Source organism: Sphaerodactylus townsendi, unplaced genomic scaffold (assembly GCF_021028975.2).
Source record: "Sphaerodactylus townsendi isolate TG3544 unplaced genomic scaffold, MPM_Stown_v2.3 scaffold_20, whole genome shotgun sequence".
NCBI lineage: Eukaryota > Metazoa > Chordata > Lepidosauria > Squamata > Sphaerodactylidae > Sphaerodactylus > Sphaerodactylus townsendi.
This window is the reverse complement of record NW_025950363.1, coordinates 569492-593270: the sequence shown is the minus strand read 5'-3', so window position 1 is coordinate 593270 and position 23779 is coordinate 569492. Positions and strand designations below refer to the sequence as shown.

General features: G+C 43.4%; 1 protein-coding gene across 2 annotated transcripts in view; it reads right to left on the bottom strand.

The window, feature by feature from the left end:
• MOB1B (MOB kinase activator 1B) overlaps positions 1 to 23779 on the bottom strand; it is a 59778-nt gene that overhangs the window by 20808 nt on the left and 15191 nt on the right. For both annotated transcript variants that reach the window (XM_048482709.1, XM_048482708.1), the window contains exon 2: positions 1527 to 1693. In XM_048482709.1, coding sequence (XP_048338666.1) covers positions 1527 to 1581 — 55 coding nt within the window. In that variant the 5' untranslated portion in view covers positions 1582 to 1693. The remainder of the gene's footprint in view (positions 1 to 1526; positions 1694 to 23779) is intronic.

Sequence of the window (23779 nt, the reverse complement as noted above, 5' to 3'; positions counted from 1 at the left end):
CGTGTCAACGTTGCTGGATTTTTGTAAACAGAAACAGGAGCAAATGGTAAAACTGACAGTGTACTATGTTATTTTTTATTATTTTAACAGGGCCCAAGACATCTTTTTCTCAACATACTCGCCTCTGATTTCAATTGAGCAAGATCTGAGTCCAGTGCTGCCTTAAGGACCAAAAAGATTTCCAAGATGCAAGCTTTTAAGAGTCAAAGTCCTTCAGTGGGAACATCATTGGTCTTTAAAGTACTGCTGGTCTCAAATCTTGCTCGTCTATTGCAGACCAATATGGCTTATCATAATGAGTATTTTGATTTGACTAGTTTGCCATCTGTCCCAGATGATGACCAAGGTAATGCACATATTCTCTTTTATCTCTACAAACAATTACTTTTTGGCACTGGCAGAGACAGGGCCCAGCTGTCTAGATTTATTTATCTATTTCAAACATTTATTAAGCCATCTTTCCTCCTCCAGAGCTCAAGGAAGCTTAAAATATAGGGAAAACATATTAAATAAAATACATAAAAACCAAAACTTAAAATCAAAATTCTGGACTGCTAGGAAACTTAACCAATTCCTGTTCTTAATTTTAAAAAACTTCAACGACCTCCTAAAGATCTAAAGTGAGACGGCCAGATGCCCTTCTCTGGGGAGGCTGTCCCATAATCATGTGGCTACAATTGAAAAGACCATTTCTCATGTGTACCCACAAACTGAGCTTTTTCTGATGGAATAGTCAGAAGACGAGACTCTCTCCCTGTGATCTCAATTCCCGGGCAAGAACATACAAGAGAAGATGATTCTTCAGATACCCTGGTCCCCAGCCATGGGTAATATTTGCCTTTTAATACAAGGTATGTAAAACATCATAAATTCTGGGATCTATTCATTTTATTAATTTAATATTAAATGTATAGGTGTATATGCAAGATTTCTGGGAAGCAACAACATTGAAACATCCCCATATATAAATTCATCTCTTAAAAACAGTACAACATACAAAAGTTAAAATCCCAACCCTAACCTACATCCCCATACACCCAACGAGCATCATCATAAAGGGGACATCTAAGAAGACTACCGTGTTTCCCCGAAAATAAGACAGTGTCTTATATTAATTTTTGCTCCCAAAGATGTGCTATGTCTTATTTTCAGGGGATGTCTTATATTTCTGTGTTCTGTTCGTCAGGCATGCTTCCAAACAAAAACTTTGCTACGTCTTACTTTTGGGGGATGCCTTATATTTCGCACTTCAGCAAAACCTCTACTACGTCTTATTTTCCGGGGATGTCTTATATTCGGGGAAACAGGGTAAGTAGGCGCCTGGCAAAATTCTGAGGGGAGATTATTCCAAAGCATGGGCACAATCACAGAGAGAACCCTCCCACACGTTCATACCCACCACCACCACCCGTATCTCGGCAGGGGGAGTACCACAAGGAGAGCCCCCCCCCCTTGTGACCTCAGTGCCCGACAGTTATGCCAATGACCAAAATCACAGAGGAAAACAAAATATTGAGTTTACTTACTGTTAACTGCAACCCATTCATTCAGATCTTCACCCTCTGGTAGCATGACAGCCATCCGCAGGTTACCGCTTCCAAGGGTGGCCTCGGCATGCTTCAACAGCTCGTATTGGTGGGACCCTTCGGGAATATTCTTTTTTGGTTTAAAGGTTTTAGAAGAGCGGCTACCACTGCAAAGGGAAAAAAACACATCGGTTTCAGAAAAACTTGTGGGCTGGAAGGAGGGGAGAGGCGATTCTAAATTCTCTTTTCCAACCAATATTTTTGTAGTCTAAGGAGTTAAAAAACAAACAAACCACTGTCTCCTGTAAGCCTTAGCAATATGATTAAAATGGGGAGGGGAAGGAACAGAACTGCTGCGTGACTAATCTGCTGCATACCTTAAGGCAAAGTGTACACCCTTATTATATACAACACTCAACAGATGGACTGGTGTGTGGGAGAGAAACTGCTTCTGGAATTTTTATAAAAGAAATAAATTAGGAGTCTTCGCATGAGAGTTTAGAAATAAAGGTACACTGCCACCATACTTGAAAATTGTGCATCCTTTCTTCGCTGCTGGGGCGGTGGCAGCTACAAAGTAAAGATAATAGGAGCTCCCTTTTTTCCAGAAAAAACAACCCTGGATTTGTTTCAATGGACGTTTGGTTCAAGACAGTGGGGTAAAAGCACAGCTTGAGGTTTAAACCCACTACGATCCCATGAGATTTTGGAAGGATGGGAACAGTTGGCGTGCTTGTGATGACGAAATAGTTCGTGGCATGAATTTCACAACCAACCACTTGCTTCAGATATCAGATAAGGTAGACCGGGTTAACTTCCATGCTGCTCTTCCCTCTGGGCACCACGAAGAGACGTACGTGTTGTTCTCGTGCAATTTTCCAACTGGGGACTAAGGAAGACAGTTTCTCTTTCTAACTATGCATCAAGTGTCATGTGCCCTCAGACCAGAACATCACGATCACATGCTTTGCCTACAAAATTCTTACATTTCTGTTTCCTCTAACTTTTGGAATTTAAGTTTCCCTTCTAAAATTTTTCTTTCTTCCAGGGCCGGGGGGGGGGGGGGGATGGGGGGATACCGATATCACAGGCAAGTACACATTGATGGTTGCATGCAGCTGTGTGCAGTTAAGTCTGTTGTTGCAAAAAAAAGGGATTTGTAGTAACTCCATCTTGGCATTAAATGAGAAACAGAACAGGATTTCTTGGACTCTCTCCTAAAAGAATTTAATCATAGAATCATAATGTGGGAAGAGACCGCAAGGGCCATCCAGTCCAACCCCTTTCCATGAAGGAATACACAGTCAAAGCAATCCTGACAGATGACCATCCAGTCTTTGCTTAAAAACCTCCAAAGAAGGAGAGCCCACAACTCTCCAAGGTAGGACATTCCACTGTTGAACAGCCCTGACAGTCAGGAAGTTCTTCCTAATGTTTAGGTGGAATCTCTTTTCCTGCACCTTGAATTCATTACTGTGTCCTGGTCTCTGGAGCAGCAGAAAACAATCTTTCTCCATCATCAACACAACATCCCCTCAAATATCTAAACAGGGTTATCATGTCACCTCTTAACCTTCTCTGCTGCAGACTAAACATCCCCATCCCCAACATGAAAATGTCCAGATTTTTTTTTTAACTCTATGTGAAAATTGCAATTGTCCTAGTGAGTGGGTTTGGGGCATGAGTGGAAGTAGCCAGAACTCAAGTTCATAACATAGCTGGGTGAGGGGATGTAACTCTGCATGCCAGATGCTCGAGGAGAATGTACAGGCCTGAAGTTTAATCCCCGCAACAGACGAACGGATGAGGGTCTTTAAAAAAAAATACAAAACATGTTTTATCTACACAAGTATTTTTGGCCAGTTCCATAACCTAACTCATCTGTTAGCCAGTGGGGACATCAATTTGCAGAACACTCTACTAACAACCTTTCTGAAGTATCTGACCTGCCAGTGCCTCTCATTTCATGGCACAGACACAGACACAAACAGTAGCTGTGAACTCTCCTATTTGCATATAAAGTGCTAGTAAACTATATCTGCCCTGACATGGATGGCCCAGGCTTGCTCAAGCCCCTTCCACACATAGGCTGTTTCCGCACGGGTGTGAGGGCGCCGCTTTTGGCCCCTCCGATGTATGCAAGGGACTTACTTTGCCTTCCTGTAAAGCTCTGGGCGGCTGGAAAGACCGGGGGTCGGAGGGCAGCATGGGTGTGTCTTTCCAGCCGCCTGGAGCTGCACAGGAAGGCAAGGAAAGTCCCCCACACACACTCTGCGGGCAGCGGCAGTGTCAGGACTGCTCACATGGGACCCACCATTTAAGCCGGTGGGAAGCCGCTGCCTCTGGCAGTGCAGAAATGGCCATACAGAATAACGCACTTTCAATCCACTTTCACAATTGTTTGAAAGTGGATTTTGCTATTCCACACAGTAAAATCCAGCTGCAAAGTGCATTGAGAGTGGATTGAAAGTGCATTGTTCTGCATATGCGGAAGAGACCTCAGTCTCATCAGAACTTGGAAACTGAGCAGGGTAGCCCCTGGCTAGCATTGAGATAGGAGACCACCAAGGAAATCCAGGGTCTGTTCAAACCTCTGTGTGTCTCTTGATTTGAAAACCCCACTGTAAGTCAGCTGCAACCTGTTGGCACGTTCCGACCACCAAAATATACCCCTTTCACTCAACTTCCTTAAACGTAAACATTTTAAGTGTCATGATCTTAGTGTGTATTAATTACTGCTGAGATGTGTGATCAAATAGTTGGGCTGTCATCTCCTTTGGCAAATTTAATTTTAGCCTCTTCTTTCCTTGCAATTTGGCAGCTGACAGCAAATACTAATTGGAAGAGTGAAGTTTATTAGACATGAGCAAAAAAGAAAGCATAAAATTCTGCACTGAATTTATCTTCTTCAATTGGAAATTAATTTTTTAAAAAAACTCTGCTTCAGTCTCTGCCAGCTCTGTGGATACAGAAATTGTTTTGGTCTGATGGCTACTTCTGTAATCAATTTATTTCTTAAACAGCCATTTTGTTTGGTGCGTTAAGAGCTTCCGAAAACTTAATTGCGAGCCCACAAATAGACCTGTTCTCTAATCTATTTTTCTAATGTGAATCATATTTAATTCAAGAATAACGACTGCCTACACAATCTTTAAAGCAAAAAACAACCACTCCGAAAAATACAGCATTTGGAGCCAACTGCACACTTTGTACGCACCCAGAATACTTATAATGAAGCCCCAAGGTGGCATTCCATTAATGAAAAGCAGCCTCACGAGGCCGTAATTTGAGCAGAAGCAGGATGGAAGATGATTATAGCTTCGTTCGAACAAACTATTTTACCCATTCAAAATATCATCTGCTTTACTCCTTGCAGGATTTCAGGTGTAAAGCCCTTGTGTAAAAACTCACATTTGGAAACACCACAGAGAGGGGGGGAAAGCTGTAAAATCGCAGCTTCCTTGGGCAGCTTTTCATTTACAAAAAACACGACAAGGCTTCAAAGTGTGAGCCATCCTTCATTCAGAGCACAGGTGATCCTTTTTTAAAAACCAAGTACGGCCTGAATTTAGTCTTATGTAATCTAGTTGTTGTTGTTTTTAAATTATTTTATCAACAAAGAATTGCAGGAAAAGAAAGATAAATAAAAATAAAAGTAGAACAAACATAACAGGAATAACAACAACAACAATAATAATAAAAGAGATAAAAGAAGGGAAATGATAATTTAAAAAAAATCTTAGGTAATCTAGTTGTGTTTTCCTAAAATACTCCTTGGTCTACTGGCAGAACGTTTTAAATTTACAAATAGAGACACAATATTTTGGGGGCTCTTAATAGTTATAATCACTTGTATTGAGTAGTCTGGAGTAATCTTGGCTTTAGAAGTACCAGACAACCTAATGAAAGCGCATTATGACTACAGTCTTAAGAACACTTTCCTGAGAGGAAATCCCACTGAATAAAATGGGACTTGTTTCAAGAAAGATCTGCTTAAAATTTGTTCCCACAATCTAGTGTTCTTCACAAAAATCTCAGCAGCAACTGGCTTGCGGACTGGAGACCGCTAGCCTCTTAAGAATTGCAGTACCCACCAACTGTTGATAGTAGAGTGCCAGCGTAGCTCAGCAATTAAGAGTGGCAGATTCTAATCTGGAGAACTGGGTTTGATTCCCAGTTCTTCCATATGAAGTCCTTGACTGAGTTACAGTTCTCTCAGAACTCTCTCAGCCCACGCAGAGGCAGGCAATGGCAAACCACCTCCGAACATCTCTTGCCCTGAAAACCCTCCAGTCACCATGCTATGTGTTGTTACGTTTTTGCTCATTGCTATTCCGTTTATATTGTTGATATGTTATGTTTAGTGATGTTTGATGATTGAAAACTGGGATTATGGTTTTGGGGTTGTTGTTGCTGTTCATATTTATTTATTGTTCATATTTGCTGTTTGATGTTCATGTTTATTGGTCTGTTGTTTGTTGTTATCTGTTGGTTGTTAGCCGCTCTGAGCCCTACAGGGAGAGTGGGGTACAAGTCCAGTAAATGAATGAATGAATGAATGAATGAATGAATGAATGAATGAATGAATGAATGAGTCAGCTGAGAGCTGATGGCAGACACAGTTTACATCAAGAGTAGGCATAATTTGCTCTCAGATCCTTTTTATCTCTTTCCTATTAATAATGGTATTAAATTTTTATATGCAAACATAGACAATATCGCATAATGCTTCACACAGACACACAGATGTGGAGTCAATACTTCCTTTACGACATCTGTCCACAATACTATATTCTCCATTGAGAAATAGGTCTAAACCTGGTTTCTTTCCCAAGACACTGATTACATCCTGTATCTCAATGTATCTCACAGTGTCAAAATTGCAAAATAGCTAGGTACTGTATGCAATACAACTGCAATCTAGCTTTAAAATGTAGTTTTAAAAAAATCCAGGGTTGATGTATAAAACACGTTCTTTTGACAGAAGTCACTCTGGATTGGGCAAATAAAATACGCAGAAGTTCCCCTTTCACTGGTAAAGAGTACGATTTAGATACAATTACCGGTATTTAGGTTAAAACAGACCAGATGCTGGATCAGGTCTTGCTAGTATATTTAAAAGCTGAATTTCAGACAGGTAACGCCCCAATTTGGACCAGGCCGCAAATGAGAGGAGAAAATTTGACCCTTCCAATCTGGCATTTGGCTACTATTCTCCAACCTTTACACATCTCTGCTTTAGTCAGAGTATTTTCCTGACTATACAGTCAAGTGTTTTTTAGTGTGAATACAAGAAACCGACTTATTCTGACTCAGACAATTGGTTCATCTATTTCTGTACCATTTCTTCCACCATCTGGCAATCGTCGTCTGGGATCTCATGCAAAAAAAGGTGTGTGTGGGGGGGGGAGGGGGTCTCCCTGAACAGAAAGTTTTCCACTCCTGAACATGAGGAGAAGGCATGTCACACCATTTCTGTAAGCAACCCACAGTGACATGTTTCCTTCCGTTTGGATAGATTCTCCTTACCTTCTTTGCAAACGTGATCAGACAAAGGGGAAAGGTATCTGAGTTATCTGCATCCTACACAAAATGCAGACGTTCTTAGAAGCCTGAATGGAAAGCAAACAAGTATCACTTTTGTCTTCCTACTCGAAAGGACGTGAATTGTGGTGCTGGTGAACCCCGTCTGGCAAAAGACGACAAGAAAAGTCCTCTCCAAATGCCAACTCCAAATGCTTATAAACCATCCGTGCCCTGCCCTGAGTTCTTCGGGAGAGTGGGCAGGTATAAGTGTAATAAATAAATAAAATAAATATAAATGTATTGAGAAGTTTTACAAAAGAAGAAAACCTTAAGAGACAATATGGTTTTGCACACAATAGAAAAATGCCTTTGAGATCACCTCCCTGTTCTGCAGGGTAAGAAGTTCTTCCTTCAAGATTATTTTTACCCCAGGAGTGATTTACCCGGTCTGATCTAAATTTGCAGAATCAGGGTATGGGACCATCCTTCTTAAGCTATACCATTTCAGAGTGAAAAGGGGGTAAAAGCTGCATACCTGAACACTTCCATGTGGAGGAAACAATCTCATCCTTTCAACATGCAACACTGGTTTATGAAGGGGAGTGTTTAAACGTAACCTCTTCTGCTTTCACTCTGAATGGTACAACCCAAGACCGCACTACGAACTGTTCTCCCAGGTCTGAACCAGGTAATTTTTGCTCAGTTTGAGCTTTGCATGTAAGTTTCCTAACTCTAACACCTATCCTGACATATCTGGATGATCTTTTGAGGCTTTGTGCAACTGTACTCTCACTTTAGCCCTGTTGGAATGGAGTAATTAAGTATCTTACTTGGGCACGATCAAGGCCAGTTTGCCTGCATGCTTTGCTCACAAAACTGATTCTGAATAATCAGGGATAAACGTATAAGGCACTCACTTCTTCTAAGACTGAGGAGTTATCCTTTAACAGATCTGAGATCCAATAAGCCCAGTGTTATGCAGAGTTACGTCCACAACCTGTTGATTTCAATGACCTCAGGTTCAGAACTCCTCACCTATCTGGGCTATATGTGCATAGACAAAAAGAGCCAACTCACATTTTCAGAAGTCTTACTAAAAGGTGAACAATTTATTTTCTACCTACAGGCATCACACAGACTCCATGCAAATGCATCATGAATCTAAAAAAGTTGTACTGCTCCCCCCACCCTACCCCCTCTTGTGGGGTGAGCCTGGCTTTCATGGGCCTTCACAGTGTCAAAGAAGCCACCAACCAAATGCTGATTCATTCGCCTACTTGGCCTGTCACGTAGTGCTTCAGATATCTGGTCCACTTTTATTAAACTGCTGTATGGTATTTGAGCGGTTGTCTCATTACTTTTTTTTAAAAAATCACCATCAATTTTAAAGCATTGTCGAAGGCTTTCATGGCTGGAATCACTAGGGTGTTGTGGGTTTTCTGGGTTGTACGGCTATGTTCCAGTAGCATTTTCTCTTTCGAATAGGAAGACAAACGAAGTAGCAGTGGCATAGGAGGTTAAGAGCTCGTGTATCTAATCTGGAGGAACCAGGTTTGATTCCCAGCTCTGCCGCCTGAGCTGTGGAGGCTTATCTGGGGAATTCAGATTAGCCTGTGCACTCCCACACACGCCAGCTGGGTGACCTTGGGCTAGTCACAGCTTCTCGGAGCTCTCTCAGCCCCATCTACCTCACAGGGTGTTTGTTGTGAGGGGGGAAGGGCAAGGAGATTGTCAGCCCCTTTGAGTCTCCTGCAGGAGAGAAAGGGGGATATAAATCCAAACTCCTCCTCCTCCTCCTCCTCCTCCTCCTGAGATGCCAGCCACAGATGCAGGCGAAACGTCAGGCGAAATGCTGCTGGAACACGGCCGTACAATCCGGAAAACCCACAACACCCTAATTTTAAAGCATATGACAACTTGCTCCAGGGAAGACCGGGGGATGCTTTTTGGATCAAAGGCTCTGACAGCAACAGACCTTATCTCTTTTCCCTCCGTCCAACAATTATTTTTTTTTTGAGGGGAGAAGTGATATAGGACCCATGTGGGGAAACAGCAAGTGATACAGGACCCACGTGAGGAAGGGAAAGGAGGCAAAGTTTACTTTGGATTGCTCCTTAATTGCTCCATCCATATCTTGCAGTTGTGGGGGATCAACTTTCTCGGGGCCAGAAAAGGGAGGAGAGGAAATCGGGGAGGATCTATGACCCTTGCACTAGGCAGGTGGTTGGATCCAACCCAGTTTCAGAATGCCACAGACTTCGGTCAGGGCAAAGACAGTTCAGGCTTCAACATCTGAACAAGATGTCCGCAGTGGACTTCCCACCCAAATTATACATTTATTTATGCAGTTCACTGAGTCAGCACCACCCGAGTCCATTCACAGATACATACAAGTGTGGCTTAACTGTAGTAAGAGTGAATAACGAACAAGAGGCTCACCTAATTCCAGGTGCTGCTATCCGCTCAGTATTAAACACGGTGTAAAAGAGTATCCCATGAATATTCATGATGCACAGTATATTCAATCTGTAACTCTAAGCTCACCTGAAGATACTGTCTACCTTCTCACTTTTAAACAGTATTAATTTTTAAGTAGATTACAGGGCACCATGCTTATGCCCCTTGTACAATTATCACAGCTACTCCTGCCAGATAAGAACTGGCAATTATCACAGTCAGGCAAGGCTAAAGTTAACAGCTAAGCTGCAAACATGATTGCCACATGATTTACAAAATTTATCACACTTCATCAGAGATCTACTTGAGCCAGCTCATAAAGTAAAACGAAAAACCACCATAAAATTATCACTTTACCTAAAATGCTGGCATGTTTGCCCATGCTCAATTGAGCGCTTAAAATATTGGGAACCATGATGTGGTAAAAATGCGGTAAAAATAAAGTCGCACCTTGGCGTGTTCTTCTCTTTTTGATCGGAAAAACAGCAAAATTGCAGAATTTAGGTCTTGGCTATGAGGTACATCCAACATCAGTGTCATCATGAAAATTCTGAAAATTCAACTCCTAATCTTAAGGCTGCCTTAAAGAGGTCAAAAGATGAAGGAATCTAACTTTTGGAACCATCTTCGTGTATCCTGCAAGAGTTTGAGCCCATCTAATCCACAAACTCCAAGAAAACTAAAAACCCAGCATTAATTTGTACTGAACTGCTGAGTTCCTTCACAATTATAAAGGCTATGGCTTTTTTAAAAGTTTGCAGCACAATCCACATGCTAAGTCCATCTTTCTTACTGGGGCTCATTCTCAAATACCTAGAACAGCGGTTCTCAATCTGTGGGTCGCGACCCCTTTGGCCTATGACCATCGGAAAACACATATTTCTGATGGTCTTAGGAACCGAGACATAAATAATTTTATGGTTGGAGGTCACCACAACAGGAGGAACTGTATTAAAGGGTCGCGGCATTAGGAAGGTTGAGAACCACTGACCTAGAATCATAGAATCAAATACATAGGACTGCAGCTTTAGAATCACAGAGTTGGAGGGAGTCACACCTGTTATCTAAAACAACTCCCTACTCAACATACTAAACGTGGCATACTGATCTTTGTAAGATTTTACAGATGTTCCTACTGAGCAGACCCAACCTAGACCACTTCCTAAACAGAAATAAACCTCTATTTAGCACAGCATACTTCAACAGCGACGACACGCATCTTATCGCTTGAGCACACCACAGATTATGCAATGAGCAAGGCAGATTACGGGTATCATTTTAGAGACACCAGAAAATGCTCATATTAAGTCAGATGACATCATATAAGATTTCCAGGTCTCCAGCAAAGGACTTTTCCGATACCCAGAGCTGATTCAACTGAATACGGTAGAGAAAAGTAACTTCTCGTGTTCACAGGCCTCTCCGTTCAGCCCTTAGAATGACATTTGCCTCCAGAAGACATAGGCTGACCTTTTCTTACAGGCATGCTACCTTGCAGTCTTCAATTAAGCAAGCCTAGTAATTTGGTCAAGGCCAAACTAATTTCTCCTGTAAGTTGGAGACTCAACAGAAATGCAAAAGAAGCGACACAAGATCAACTACCTCATTTGCTTTTCTTGCTGTTTATGCAATGAAACAAGGCAGTTGTTTTACGGTCATTTCCGTCTTAGCAGACTTACAGTTTCACTTCCTTCTTGTTTACACCAAATGGCACCTTTAAACACAGCAGGCTGAACACAGGCAGATCACAATGCCCCTGCCTGACCACAGGCACACAAAATGCCTCCAGCCAGCCACTGGATTCTGAACCAGTGTAAAAAAGACCTTAACCAGCTTGTACCACCATTTGGGCCTGGTTACAGACTTTAGAACTGCTCCCAAGCTATAAAACCACAACATGTTTACACAGCAATGCCAAGAACAGGGGGTTTTTTTGCAAGCTTTTCACCATATTTTGCTGGTATATACAAATACACAGTTAATTTTAAGATATGTCCTTTTCTACTACTTTTCTACTCGTTTCACAAACTTGTCTTGAGCCTTGTTTTATATCTGAGAGCTGAATAGATTGAAACTGGAATGCAGCAATTGCTAAATATACATTCGTACCCAGAAGTTTCTGACTAGGCTGAGCCTTTTGTTTTGGGCAGTCTGCCAAAAAAGGAAGCCTGGCCGTGAAAGCACCCTTCTGGGAGGGAGAGTGTACAGGGGGAGGACACGCTTCCTGCTGACATTTAAGTGGAGAAGAACCAAGTGGCATCTCAAGGAAGCTATCCAAAGCTGCATTTGGAATAGTAACGTTTCATCGGTGACAGGAACCAAATTGGCAATTTCCTTTTAAGTTTTGAAGGCTGGCTTCTGTGAAGCACTCAAACCGCGTGTCAGTTTACACACACGTGCACACAGGTTCGCGCACCCCCCCTCCAGCCAGTGTGATGCAGTGGTTAAAAGAAGGTGGACCCTAATCTGGAGAAGTGGGTTTGATTTCCAGCTGGCAGATTTTAATGGCAAGCAGTTTACAGCACTCTTTGCACCCTTCTGAGAGCCAACGTGGTGTAGTGGTTAAGAGCAGGTGCACTCTAATCTGGAGAACTGGGTTTGATTCCCTGTTCTGCCACTTGAGTGGTGGAGGCTTATCTGGTGAACCACATTAGCTTGTGCACGCCAACACACACTAGCTGGGTGACCTTGGGCTAGTCACAGTTCTTCGGAGCTCTCTCAATCCCACCCACCTCACAGGGTGTTTGTTGGGGGGGGGGGAAGGACACTGTAAGCCCCTTTGAGTCTCCTTACAGGAGAGAAAGAGGATATATAAATCAAAACTACTACTACTACTACTACTACTACTACTACTACTACTACTACTACTACTACATGAATACTGCAATATTTTACTGTACATGAGCTTATAAGCACATTGCCTTTATCAAAGCAGCAGTCAATGCAGCTGTAAACATCAGATCACCCAAAACAGACCAATGTGTATGACTCTATTCATGAGAAAACCTGCCACAAAAGCAGCTTGCTTCTCAAACAAACAACCACAACAAATGGAAGCCTGATGCAGACATGTTCACAGTAAGCATTTTAAAGTACTAAGGTGTCTTCTCAACTGAACCTGATGTTCTGAGCACTTAACCATTAGACCAGGGGTAGAGAACCTGCAGCTCTCCAGATGTTCAGGAACTACAATTCCCATCAGCCTCTGTCAGCATGGCCAATTGACCATGCTGGTAGGGGCTGATGGGAATTGTAGTTCCTGAACATCTGGAGAGCCGCAGGTTCCCTACCCCTGCATTAGACCATTAATGCCGATCGCCACTTTGGGATCAGGAAGGAATCTTCTTCTAGGTCAGATTGGTCACTGGGGAAGTGGGAGGAGATAGTTGTGAATTTCCTGCACTGTACATGGGGTTGGACTATAGATGACCCTTGAGGACCCTTCCAGCTCTATACTTCAATAGACGCCAGACCTTATACACGAAAATCACACGCTCTACCACATAAAATATTAAAACTGGACAATTGAGATTAAAGGCAATGGTCTGAAAAGGTAGAAGAATACTGTTCTATACTAAACCATCTATCACTGACTTCCTCCAGCAAATGAAGACTGATCTGGTTCTGGTGGGTTTTCCAGGCTGCGAGACCGTGGTCTGGTACCAGACCACGGCCACACAGCCCGGAAAACCCACCAGAACCAGTTGAATCTGGCCGCGAAAGCCTTCGACAATACACTGAAGACTGATCTGTTTTGTCTGATGTTTCTTCATGTACCTTCCCTCCTATCCATGTGTTTAATTTGTGTTTTTAATTGTTTTTATGCTATGTATTTCAAAAGTTTGTTTTAATTATGTGGATTGCTCACTACCTTGGGGACCCTAAGCTGGGTGGAAAGGCAGGCACAGAAATATTGAAAATCATCGAAATAAATGTAACATGGTGGGTCATGATGCAGGTCCGGTGAGCTGTTCATTTCGGAATGTCCCAACTAGTCCCCGGATGTGATGCAATGCTTACACTTTCTCTATTTGACTTATCTTCTTTAATGCTCTATTTGCATAATACCAACAAAGAGAGAGATTTACCAAAAGTTGTTACTGGGTTCAGTCTACTGGGAATAAAGACAAACGATGAAATGAAACTCTGGCCCATTATTCACCCACCTCCTGCAGCGTGGCTGTTAGCTTTGAAATGGAGTTTCCCCACTGCTTTCTGGACAAATGGGGATTGGGCAGCCACGCGGACCTGCCCCCCACTTCCTGGTTCCCTCCCCACTGGAGTTCCTGCTGTTGTGTGGGCAGGGACAGTCAGGAAAAGCAAGAAGACCCGCGGAAGGCAAAACATACGTTATTTGCTTTCGCTTTTGGTGCGAGAGGGGGGAGAGTCGTGCTTTCCCAGCATTTCATAGCCACAGAGTTTTGGTCCTTTGAGGTACAATGAGGGAAAAATCTGTGTGGGAAGATTTCCCCAAAGGGAATCAAGGTTTACTTCAGAGATCAGGGGTCAGTGCTATCAGTCACAGACCAGGAAAGGGATTTGGGCGTCTTAGTTGATAGTTCCATGGGAATGTCAACTCAATGCATGGCAGCTGTGAAAAAGGCAAACTCTATGCTGGGGATAATTAGGAAAGGAGTTGATAATAAAACTGCAAGGATTGTCATGCCCTTATATAAAGCAGTGGTGCTTAATCGCAGCACTTTGAGATGCTATGTCCAAAGTTCTGAGTCGCAGCGCATCTCAAAAAGGATATTGAGGAGATAGAAAAAGTGCAGAGAAGGGCAACAAGGATGATCGAGGGACTGGAGCACCTTCCCTATGAGGAGAGGCTGCAGCGTTTGGGACTCTTTAGTTTGGAGAGGAGGTGACTGAGGGGGGATATGATTGAAGTCTCACAAAATTATGCATGGGGTAGAAAATGTTGGACAGAGAGACATTTTTCTCTCTTTCTCACAATGCACTAGAACCAGGGGCATTCATTGAAAATGCTGGGGGGAAGAATTAGGACTAATAAAAGGAAACACTTCTTCACGCAACGTGTGATTGGGTGTTTGGAATATGCTGCCACAGGAGGTGCAGTGATAGCCACTCAACCTGGATAGCTTTAAAAGGGGCTTGGACAGATTTATGGAGGGAGAATTGATTTATGGCTACCAATCTTGATCCTCTTTTGATCTGAGATTGCAAATGCCTTAACAGACCAAGGTGATCGGGAGCAACTTAGCCATGAGAAGGCCATTGCTGTTCAACATCCTACATGTGAGCTCCCAAAGGCACCTGGTGGGCCACTGCGAGTAGCAGAGAGCTGGACTAGATGGACTTTGGTCTGATCCAGCTGGCTTGTTCTTATGTTCTTATGTTCTTATGATTGTCATGCCCTTATATAAAGCCATTGAGATGCGACCGCACTTGGAGTACTGTGTTCAGTTCTGGTCGCCACATCTCAAAAAGGATATCGAAGAGATAGAAAAAGTGCAGAGAAGGGCAACAAGGATGATTGAGGGACTAGAGCGCCTTCCCTATGAGGAGAGGCTGCAGCGTTTGGGACTCTTTAGTTTGGAGAGGAGACGTCTGAGGGGGGGATATGATAAAATTATGCATGGGGTAGAAAATGTTGACAGGGAGAAATTTTTCTCTCTTTCTCACAATACTAGAACCAGGGGGCATACATTGAACATGCTGGGGGGAAGAATTAGGACTAATAAAAGGAAAACACTTCTTCACATAGCGTGTGATTGGGTGTTTGGAATATGCTACCACAGGAGGTGAGTGATGGCCCACTAACCCGGATAGCTTTAAAAGGGGCTTGGACAGATTTCTATATGGATAGAAGTTGATTTATGGCTACCAATCTTGATCCTCTTTGATCTGAGATTGCAAATGCCTTAACAGTCCAGGTGCTCGGGAGCAACAGCTGCAGAAGGCCATTGCTTTCACATCCTGCAAGTGAGCTCCCAGAGGCACCTGGTGGGCCACTGCGAGTAGCAGAGAGCTGGACTAGATGGACTCTGGTCTGATCCAGCTGGCTTGTTCTTATGTTCTTATGTAGATCACAAATACGCAAATGGCTTCCATCTCCCGTAATCGAAATCAAAAGATAGAGCCCTCTTGCCCTCAGTAATGTTGAAACTGACTGCTTTCTAAACCAGCATTCCCCAACCTCTGCTTCCCTACCCAAAAGTAGGTTGCAAACTTTGTGAATGGGAGTCCAAAGGTTTTTGCAGTTTTATTAGTTTATCCACACTCATCATATCAACTAAACTTGGACTTGTGGTTCACCGCACCAAAAAGGCTGGAAAACACAGCTCTTTTTTTTGGGTAATGGTTTATTGAAGAAAATTTAAAATACAATTTAGACTGTTTATTACTCAAAATTGTTTATTACTAGAAAGTTTATGTAACAAAGTAACAAAGGAGAAGTCTTTTCTTGTTATACTATCACTTCTTTAAACAATGTTGCATTTTTAATTTTCTTCAATAAAGCATTTTTTTTAAAAGAGATGTGTTTCCTAGCCTTTCTGGAGTGGGAAACCACAAGTCCAAGTTGACTTGATATGATGACCTACTTAAAATGAGTGTGGATAAAACCAATAAAACACAGCTTGAAGCATCAAGACAAAATGTTCCCTGGTTCCTTACCATTAGAACTGTCTTTGCTGTACGACACAAATTTCCCAAAGGAACTTCCATGCTACCATCAATGGGAAAATAGGCCACGTATTTACAAGCCACCCCCACCAAATTCGAGGGGATTCTTATCAAAGGACGCTTTGTCACTTTTTCCAGCCACCAGCTGGGAGCTTCAGCTTTTGCATCCCTTTCTCCCCCCCCCCCCACCCCACCCCTAAGAAGGGGACAGTTTTCTCAATAGATGCAGACACGTTTTTACAGCAGTCTTGTCTCCATTGTTTTCACTGTACCAGGCAACAGATGCTAATGAAACGCTAGCAGGCTGCATTTGCATTCCACAAAAAGCAGAGATGCATAGAAATGAAGATAACTGATAAACTAGTTGATAATTCCACTAGGTTTGGCAGGTGAACACTGGCCTGAACTTCTTTAAAGCAATCCTTGGCCTTTTAAGTTTTGAGGGGGGGAGGAGGAGGAGGAGGAGGAGGAGGAGGAGGAGGAGGACAACTACGACGTTGGATTTATACCCCACCTTTCTCTCCTGGAAGGAGACTCAAGGGGGCTTACAAGCTCCTTTCCCTTCCTCTCCCCACAACAGACACCTGGTGAGGTAGGTGGGGCTGAGCCAGTTTAGAGAAAACTGTAACTAGCCCAAGGTCACCCAGCAGGAATGCAGGAATGGGGAAACCAATCTGGTTCACCAGATAAGTCTCTACCACTCAGGTGGAGGAGTGGGGAATCAAATTCGGTTCTCCAGATTAGAATCCACCTGCTCTTAACCACTGCACCACGCTGGCTCTTACCCCAGCTCATAATATGAAAACAGTATAAGGGACTTAAAACAACAACATAAAAGCAAATAACAAATACAAAATATTGACACTAAAATGTTAAAGTATTAAAATATATGGCTAGCACCATGCAATTAACCAAACAAGCCAAACAAGTGGATTACAGTCAAAAAGGTAACCTAAACAATTCAGCCTTCTGTGCCCTGAGGAAACTGAACAAGTTCAACAGGGCACAGGTGTCATCAGACAGTGCATCTCTCAGAGGAGGGGCCTCAACTGAGAAGGCCCTTCCCTTGGTGACAGCTAACTGAGCCACCCTGGGGCTAGACACCTACAAGAGGCCCCTATATTTATTTATTTATTTATTTATTTGTTTCACTTTTATACCGCCCTCCCCCAGGGGGCTCAGGGCGGTTCACATCATATAGGATGACTCGAGGGAGTGCAGGGGGTTTAACAGAAATGGAGGCACTGTAGGTATGAGTGTGTCAGACCATTAATGGCTATCAATGCTGCTATTAATACTAACCAGAGAACACATTCAACTAGAAAATGAAGATACCATTTAGAGCTGGGTTCAGATGCTGCTTAAACAAGAAGTCTGGTTATCAGTGACTGCAGTTAAGAACAGGAAATTCATTCGCTGAAAGGATGCACTCAAAGTTGGCTTCTAACCTGTTAACTCCACATAACCCAATAAGCCAGGAGCAGAGGATGGAAATAATTTGACACAGCAGCAAGAAAAGCCACAAACTGGAGCCAGAACAACTATACAGAAGTTCAAGAACTTCTATTTAAGTTTTAATGCTATAATAGTTTCTACAGTTCCCGACAGCATTTCAACAAGAAGTACACACAAAGCGAATCCGCCTGCCTCGGGCAAATCTTAAAAGCTGAAAGGCTCACTAAACACAGAACACAGAACGTTAGGACATAAAAGATGTTAGAGATCAAATAAAGTGTGACTTTATTTGCGAACGGGGAACTATAGAAAATGGACCATTTCTCAAAGCTGCCGTGAAGACACGATAAGCCGAAACCTTTCGTTATTATGAAACGGTGACAAAGCTGATTTCTAGGAAAGATTAGCCAGCACGGGACGTTCAGAGAGACTTCGACAAAACATATTGTTAACATCTGCGAAGCCCGGTTTTATTCCATCAAGGCCTCTAGATCACAGGCGGGGATGACATTTTCCAGACAGGAACAGCATCACGTCTATTCCCTCAAACATGAAGCAACAAACCAAATCGACACATGTACTGCAGACCAAATACGTGGAAGGAAACAGGAAACAATTGCACCACGAAAGTATTAATTTAACAGTGCAATCTATGGGGGTGGGGTGGAGGGATAGCTGTGGAACTGGTGTAATCCTGCTATGGGTATCATTACCCGCCCAGATGGCATAAGTGGCACTAATGGGCATTAATGCCAGCAGTGGGGCGCTGTATGGCTCCACAGCAACTAGGCACAAACACTGGCACGGCACTGGTACTCGCCCGATGCAGGAGCCCTTGCCAACACCAATGGGGGCATTCCTGGGTGCAGAGACGACTTCAGTCAGCTTTCTGAAGGATTTCAAACCAGGAATGCCCCTTTCTGCCACCAGCGTATTACGCCAGCAGAACAGCATGTGTAGTCCATTGGATTACAATGGTGAGTTTCGGGCCTTTGCCCCATTTTTCAAAATTTTCCGCTCCTTTCCATGCTATTTAATTTCTCTTAGGAGGACGTGTGGCTACACCATCCCTGCCCACTGGTAAACTACCCTCTCCACCATGCTGCCTGTAACAGAGATTTTAAGTTTAATTTTTCATTATAGGTACTGTGCAATAGTTTTACTGTGCAAATGCTTCACTATCCTTTATACTGTGGTGCTGTGTATGTAAACGGCCATCAAATCACAGCTGACTTAGAAGAAGAAGAAGAGTTTGGATTTATATCCCCCCTTTCTCTCCTGTAGGAGACTCAAAGGGGCTTACAAACTCCTTTCCCTTCCCCCCTCACAACAAACACCCTGTGAGGTGGGTGGGGCTGAGAGAGCTCAGAAGAACTGTGACTAGCCCAAGGTCACCCACCTGGCGTGTGTGGGAGTGCACAGGCTAATCTGAATTCCCCAGATAAGCCTCCACAGCTCAGGCGGCAGAGCTGGGAATCAAACCCGGTTCCTCCAGATTAGATACATGAGCTCTTAACCTCCTACGCCACTGCTGCTCCAAGGGGTTTTCAAGGCGAGGGAGAAGCAGAGGTGGTTTGCCGTTGCCTTCCTCTGCAGAGCCTTCCTTGGTGGTCTCCCATCCAGGTACTGACCTCACAGTTTCTGAAATCTGACTGGACAATGCCATGCTGCCTTCCTTCCTGATGCTTGTTATTAGAACAAGCAGATTATTAATCTCAATTTGTAACTGGATCTGGGGCAAATGATTTAGCAAAAACCCCTTAATACTAAAAAAACACACAAGGATTTGAACACAGTTCTGGCCAGGAATCTTCACCTAACCTCCTGCTGCAGAAGATCTGAGACAGTAGAATGTTAGAATGCATCCATTTATGTGGGATTTCAGAGCCAATCTAACAGTGCAATCCTATGCAGAATTGCTCCAGTCTAAGGCCACTGAAATGAATGGGGTTACACTGGAGCAGGGGTCTGCAACCTGCGGCTCTCTAGATGTTCATGGACTACAAATCCCATCAGCCCCTGCTAGCATGGCCAATTGTAGTCAATGAGCATCTGGAGAGCCGCAGGTTGCAGACCCCTGGACTGGAGTAACTTTCCTTACGATTGCCCTGTAAATCATTCAGGAGGAAACTCCAAAAAGAAATCTTAAATTGCCTTTGCTTGTACGTCAAGCTCAAGAGAAACATTTAGAGTTACTTTTTTCCTTTCTTTTTTCAGTAGGCAAGAGACAAACAGAGGTGGTTTGCCATTGCCTGCCTCCACCTTGGTATTCCTTGAAAGTCTCCCATCCACATACTTGCTCGGCTGGCCCTGCTTAGCTTCCGGGGTCTAATGAGATCGGGCTAGCCTGGACAATCCAGGTCAGGGCAGCATTGCTCTCAGGCAAGGCTGTTACTAAGAAGAGTAAGTCACCATTCATCCCCCTCCACACAAAAAATGTAGTAATGCTTCCTCTGTAACCCTGTCATCATTGCTTGGGGCTGTTTGCAAAAGATAAGCCGGCATTTGAATTCGCAGGCATCTTTTTCCCTATACAAAAGACCCTCAAAGGCCTTCTGTTGAAAAGACAAGGAGGAAAATGAAGGACTAGATGCACCGCTTCCAAAGTGTGTGCAGTTGGTGCTGGCGTGACTCGTGACAGCCCTGGAAGTCAAGGAGAACCAAACGTCCACGTCCACGTGAGAGAACCCAGTGAGTTCCTCGTGCTGCTATTTATTTATCCATTATTTTTATTTATTTGGTTTCTAGGCCTTTCCCTTCCTCTTCTGGGCGGGTTGCCACAGAAAAGTTCACAACAATCCAGTAATCGATTACCAAAAACCTTGACACCTTAAACAGACCTCACATTAAGGACGGAACTAAAAATGTAAACAAAAACCTCAGCAATTGCGAAGAAAGAAGGTAAAGAGAAGAAGGGAAGGGGGCCCAGCCAGATGGATACCGCTGCTGCCCTCGACTGAAGGCTTGGCGGAATGGCTCCATCTTACAGGGCCGGAATGTGAAAACTGTTTAGTGGGAACTACTGCCACTAAGAAAAAAGTAAAAAAAAATACCTCCAAGCAGCAGTCTTGACTACTTTTTCTTTAGGGTTAACAATTCCCTAAAATCCAAGGCCTGCAATATCTTTAACGATTTGACAAAATAATTTTTCTGATATTCTGATACAGTGAAACGATGCAGCATAGGAGCATCGGGCAAGCACCTGCCTTCCCTTCTTTAAGGAGGGTAATCTAGACTGCTAAAATCAGAAGGGGAAAAAGCATGGCTATAATTATTTAGGAAATGCACCAGTGGCTCTGAGTACACCAACCAGGCAGCTGCTGAACAGCCGACTCACATGAGAACAATTTTATGTTTAAAGCAGAACTTATTCTGAGCCACAGCAAACGCAACTGCTCAACTTTTTTTAATTTCACAGGGAAAGCCCAAAACTTAGGCCCCTTCCGCACATGCAGAATAATGCACTTTCAATGCACTTTGCAGCTGGATTTTACTGTGCGGAATAGCAAAATCCACTTGCACACAATTGCGCATATACATTATTCTGTATATGCAGAAGGGGCCTCAGAAATGGCCTACGTATCTACATTCACTCAAAAGAAAGATTTTACAAGTTATACACACACACAAATATTACTGGACATAACAGAAACATGTATGCAGATATAAGACAACCCCCTTTTTTGGGTTCTCATACCCAATACCCCATTGAAGAGGGGACTGTGGTTCAGTGGTAGAGTGTATTTTTGACACCCAAAGGTCCCGGGTTCAATTCCCTGGAATCTCCAGGTATAAGGATCAGGAAGTAGGTGATATGAAAGACCTACACCCAGAAGTCTGGAGAGCCAGTGCCAGCCTGTGAAGACAATATCTCGAAAGGCTAATAGTCTGACAGTATAAGGTAGCTTCATATGTAACTGGGGAGAGACAACTGTTTTGCATCTGAGTGAATACAGTAGTACTCTCAAGCAGAAAAGCCGAAGGAAGCAAAATGCATATCATTTCCCTTCACTTTCCCTGCGGAGGCAGGGGGAAAAAATATGCTTTGCCTGCTCTTGGAAACCACAGGGTTTCTCTGATCTGTGGTGCAGTAAATTCCGAAGACGGGAATACATGCGTAACTGAGAATCTGACCCGAGGGCAATGTATGCTTGACCCAAAGAAAACAAACGTGCACAAAAGGCCTTTGATAATTCAAACTCTACTCCTAGGTGTGACCTGAGCCTGGTTTTACTAGGGAAGGTGGGGTATAAATCTGAGATAAAGTAAAAAAGTTAAGACTCGATATGGGGCATCCTCAGTGGTGGCCCCAAGATTGTACAACAATCTCCCCCCAGATGTGCATCTTCTTTACCGGTATATGCTTTCAGAAGATTGGTAAAGATGCACCTGTTTTCCCTGGTCTTTGGCTGAAGAAATGGTTTCCCCCTCCTACTGTTTTAGTAATATTATAATTTTAACAGGTTTTATTATCATATTACGAATCTTTTAAAAGGTTTTATTGTTTATATGCTGTAATTGTTTTAGTTGTACTTGATTTTATGATTTATATGAGTTTTGTGTCGTTACCTGCCCTTGAGACCTCCAGGTGTAGGGTGGATTTAAAAAAACCCATATAAACAAATAAACAAACATATCCAGCTGACTGTCTTGCAACACAGAATTAATAGGCAAGCAAGCTGCCAAGGAGCAATGCAGGGAGCCTGAAAAAGAATAAGCAGTAGGAAAGATATTTACATATACATACAAAGCAAACGTTAAGGCAGGCAACAGATTTCCCTATTATGCAATGGCAATGTAATTACTGAGAAGACATGCATAAAGGAGCTGGGTTATCTGACAGTTAGATGGCATGCGTAGGTCATCTACAGTTTTCCAAAACACAGGCTGCGCCTCCCATACATAAACTTGTTCCTGTGGCAGAGGAGGAAGAATTGTCTCTCTGCTATGACTGTAACTGCCTCACTACAGCGATAATCACTGGATCCTAAGGTTTAGGAGTTCTGAAAGAAAGCAGAGCCAAAGACTCTGGGAAGACAAGAAATATAAATCGAGCAATTCAGTGTGCTTAAACAGACCCGAATTAAGTAGGAAGTTTTCAGACTTCCTAAATAGAAGACCCAGAAGCAAAATTATCTCAGCATCTTTTGATTCGTCCCTTCCCCAGCCTTAAAACATATTTTAGGCATATGTATATAGAATCATAGGCTTTGGAACAGGGACCCATTAAAGGTAAAAATGCCACTTTCCTATCAACTAACAACAACAATTTCTGAGAATTTAAGCAAGACTGGTTGGTGGGCTACCTTTCATCTCTTATGCAAGCAGTGTCATGGTCTGCCCAGTTCTGGCCGTATGCTATGTCTCCCGGATGGGATGTGGGGTCCTCTCTCCACAAACATCCTCCCCCCCTCCTGGGACTATCTGTTCTTTGACTTTTAGTTTTCCAGGCGAGGCCTAACCTGCTTGTTAGATACCTGCTGGCTTTTGCACTTAAAAGCGTTGGGGAGTAGGGGCTGTTCCGAGCTAAATTAAAGCCATGCTGTCTTTTCCCTGTGAGATGGGTGCCATTCCCCCCCCCCCATTGGAACCGGGACCGAGGGACAATGTTATGTGACATGGAGGGACCCATGGTGCCCACGAGCAGAAGCACTCCCTCCCCACCTTCTTGATCGTCAGGAGCATCATGAGGTTAGCTGCATCCGGAACTACCATTTGCATCAGGGATGCTTGCAGTATTTGATTGATTGGAAACACTTCCCTGCTGGGGAGAATGAGTGGGTTAATGCCTCAGATATTTGGGCACCGAGTTTTTTGCATGAATTCCACCATAGACATCCTCAGCATCCTGGGGCCCCTGGAGTTGACCTTAAGGGGGGCAGCATGTCATGATCTGCCCAGTTCTGGCCTGATCCTGCTACGTCTTCCGGGTGGGATGTGGGATTCTCTCTCCATGGACTTCCTTCTTCCTGCCCTGGGATAGCTATCTGTTCTCTGACTCTTAGTTTTGTTTTCCAGGGGAGGTTCATCTGCTTGTCAGATACCTGTTGGCTTTTGCACTTCAAAGCGCTGGGGAATGTGAGTTGTTTTGGCCTAAGTGAAGGCCGTACTGCCTCCTTCCCATGAGACTGGAGGGGTGCCATTCCCTCCATGGGAACCGGTACTGA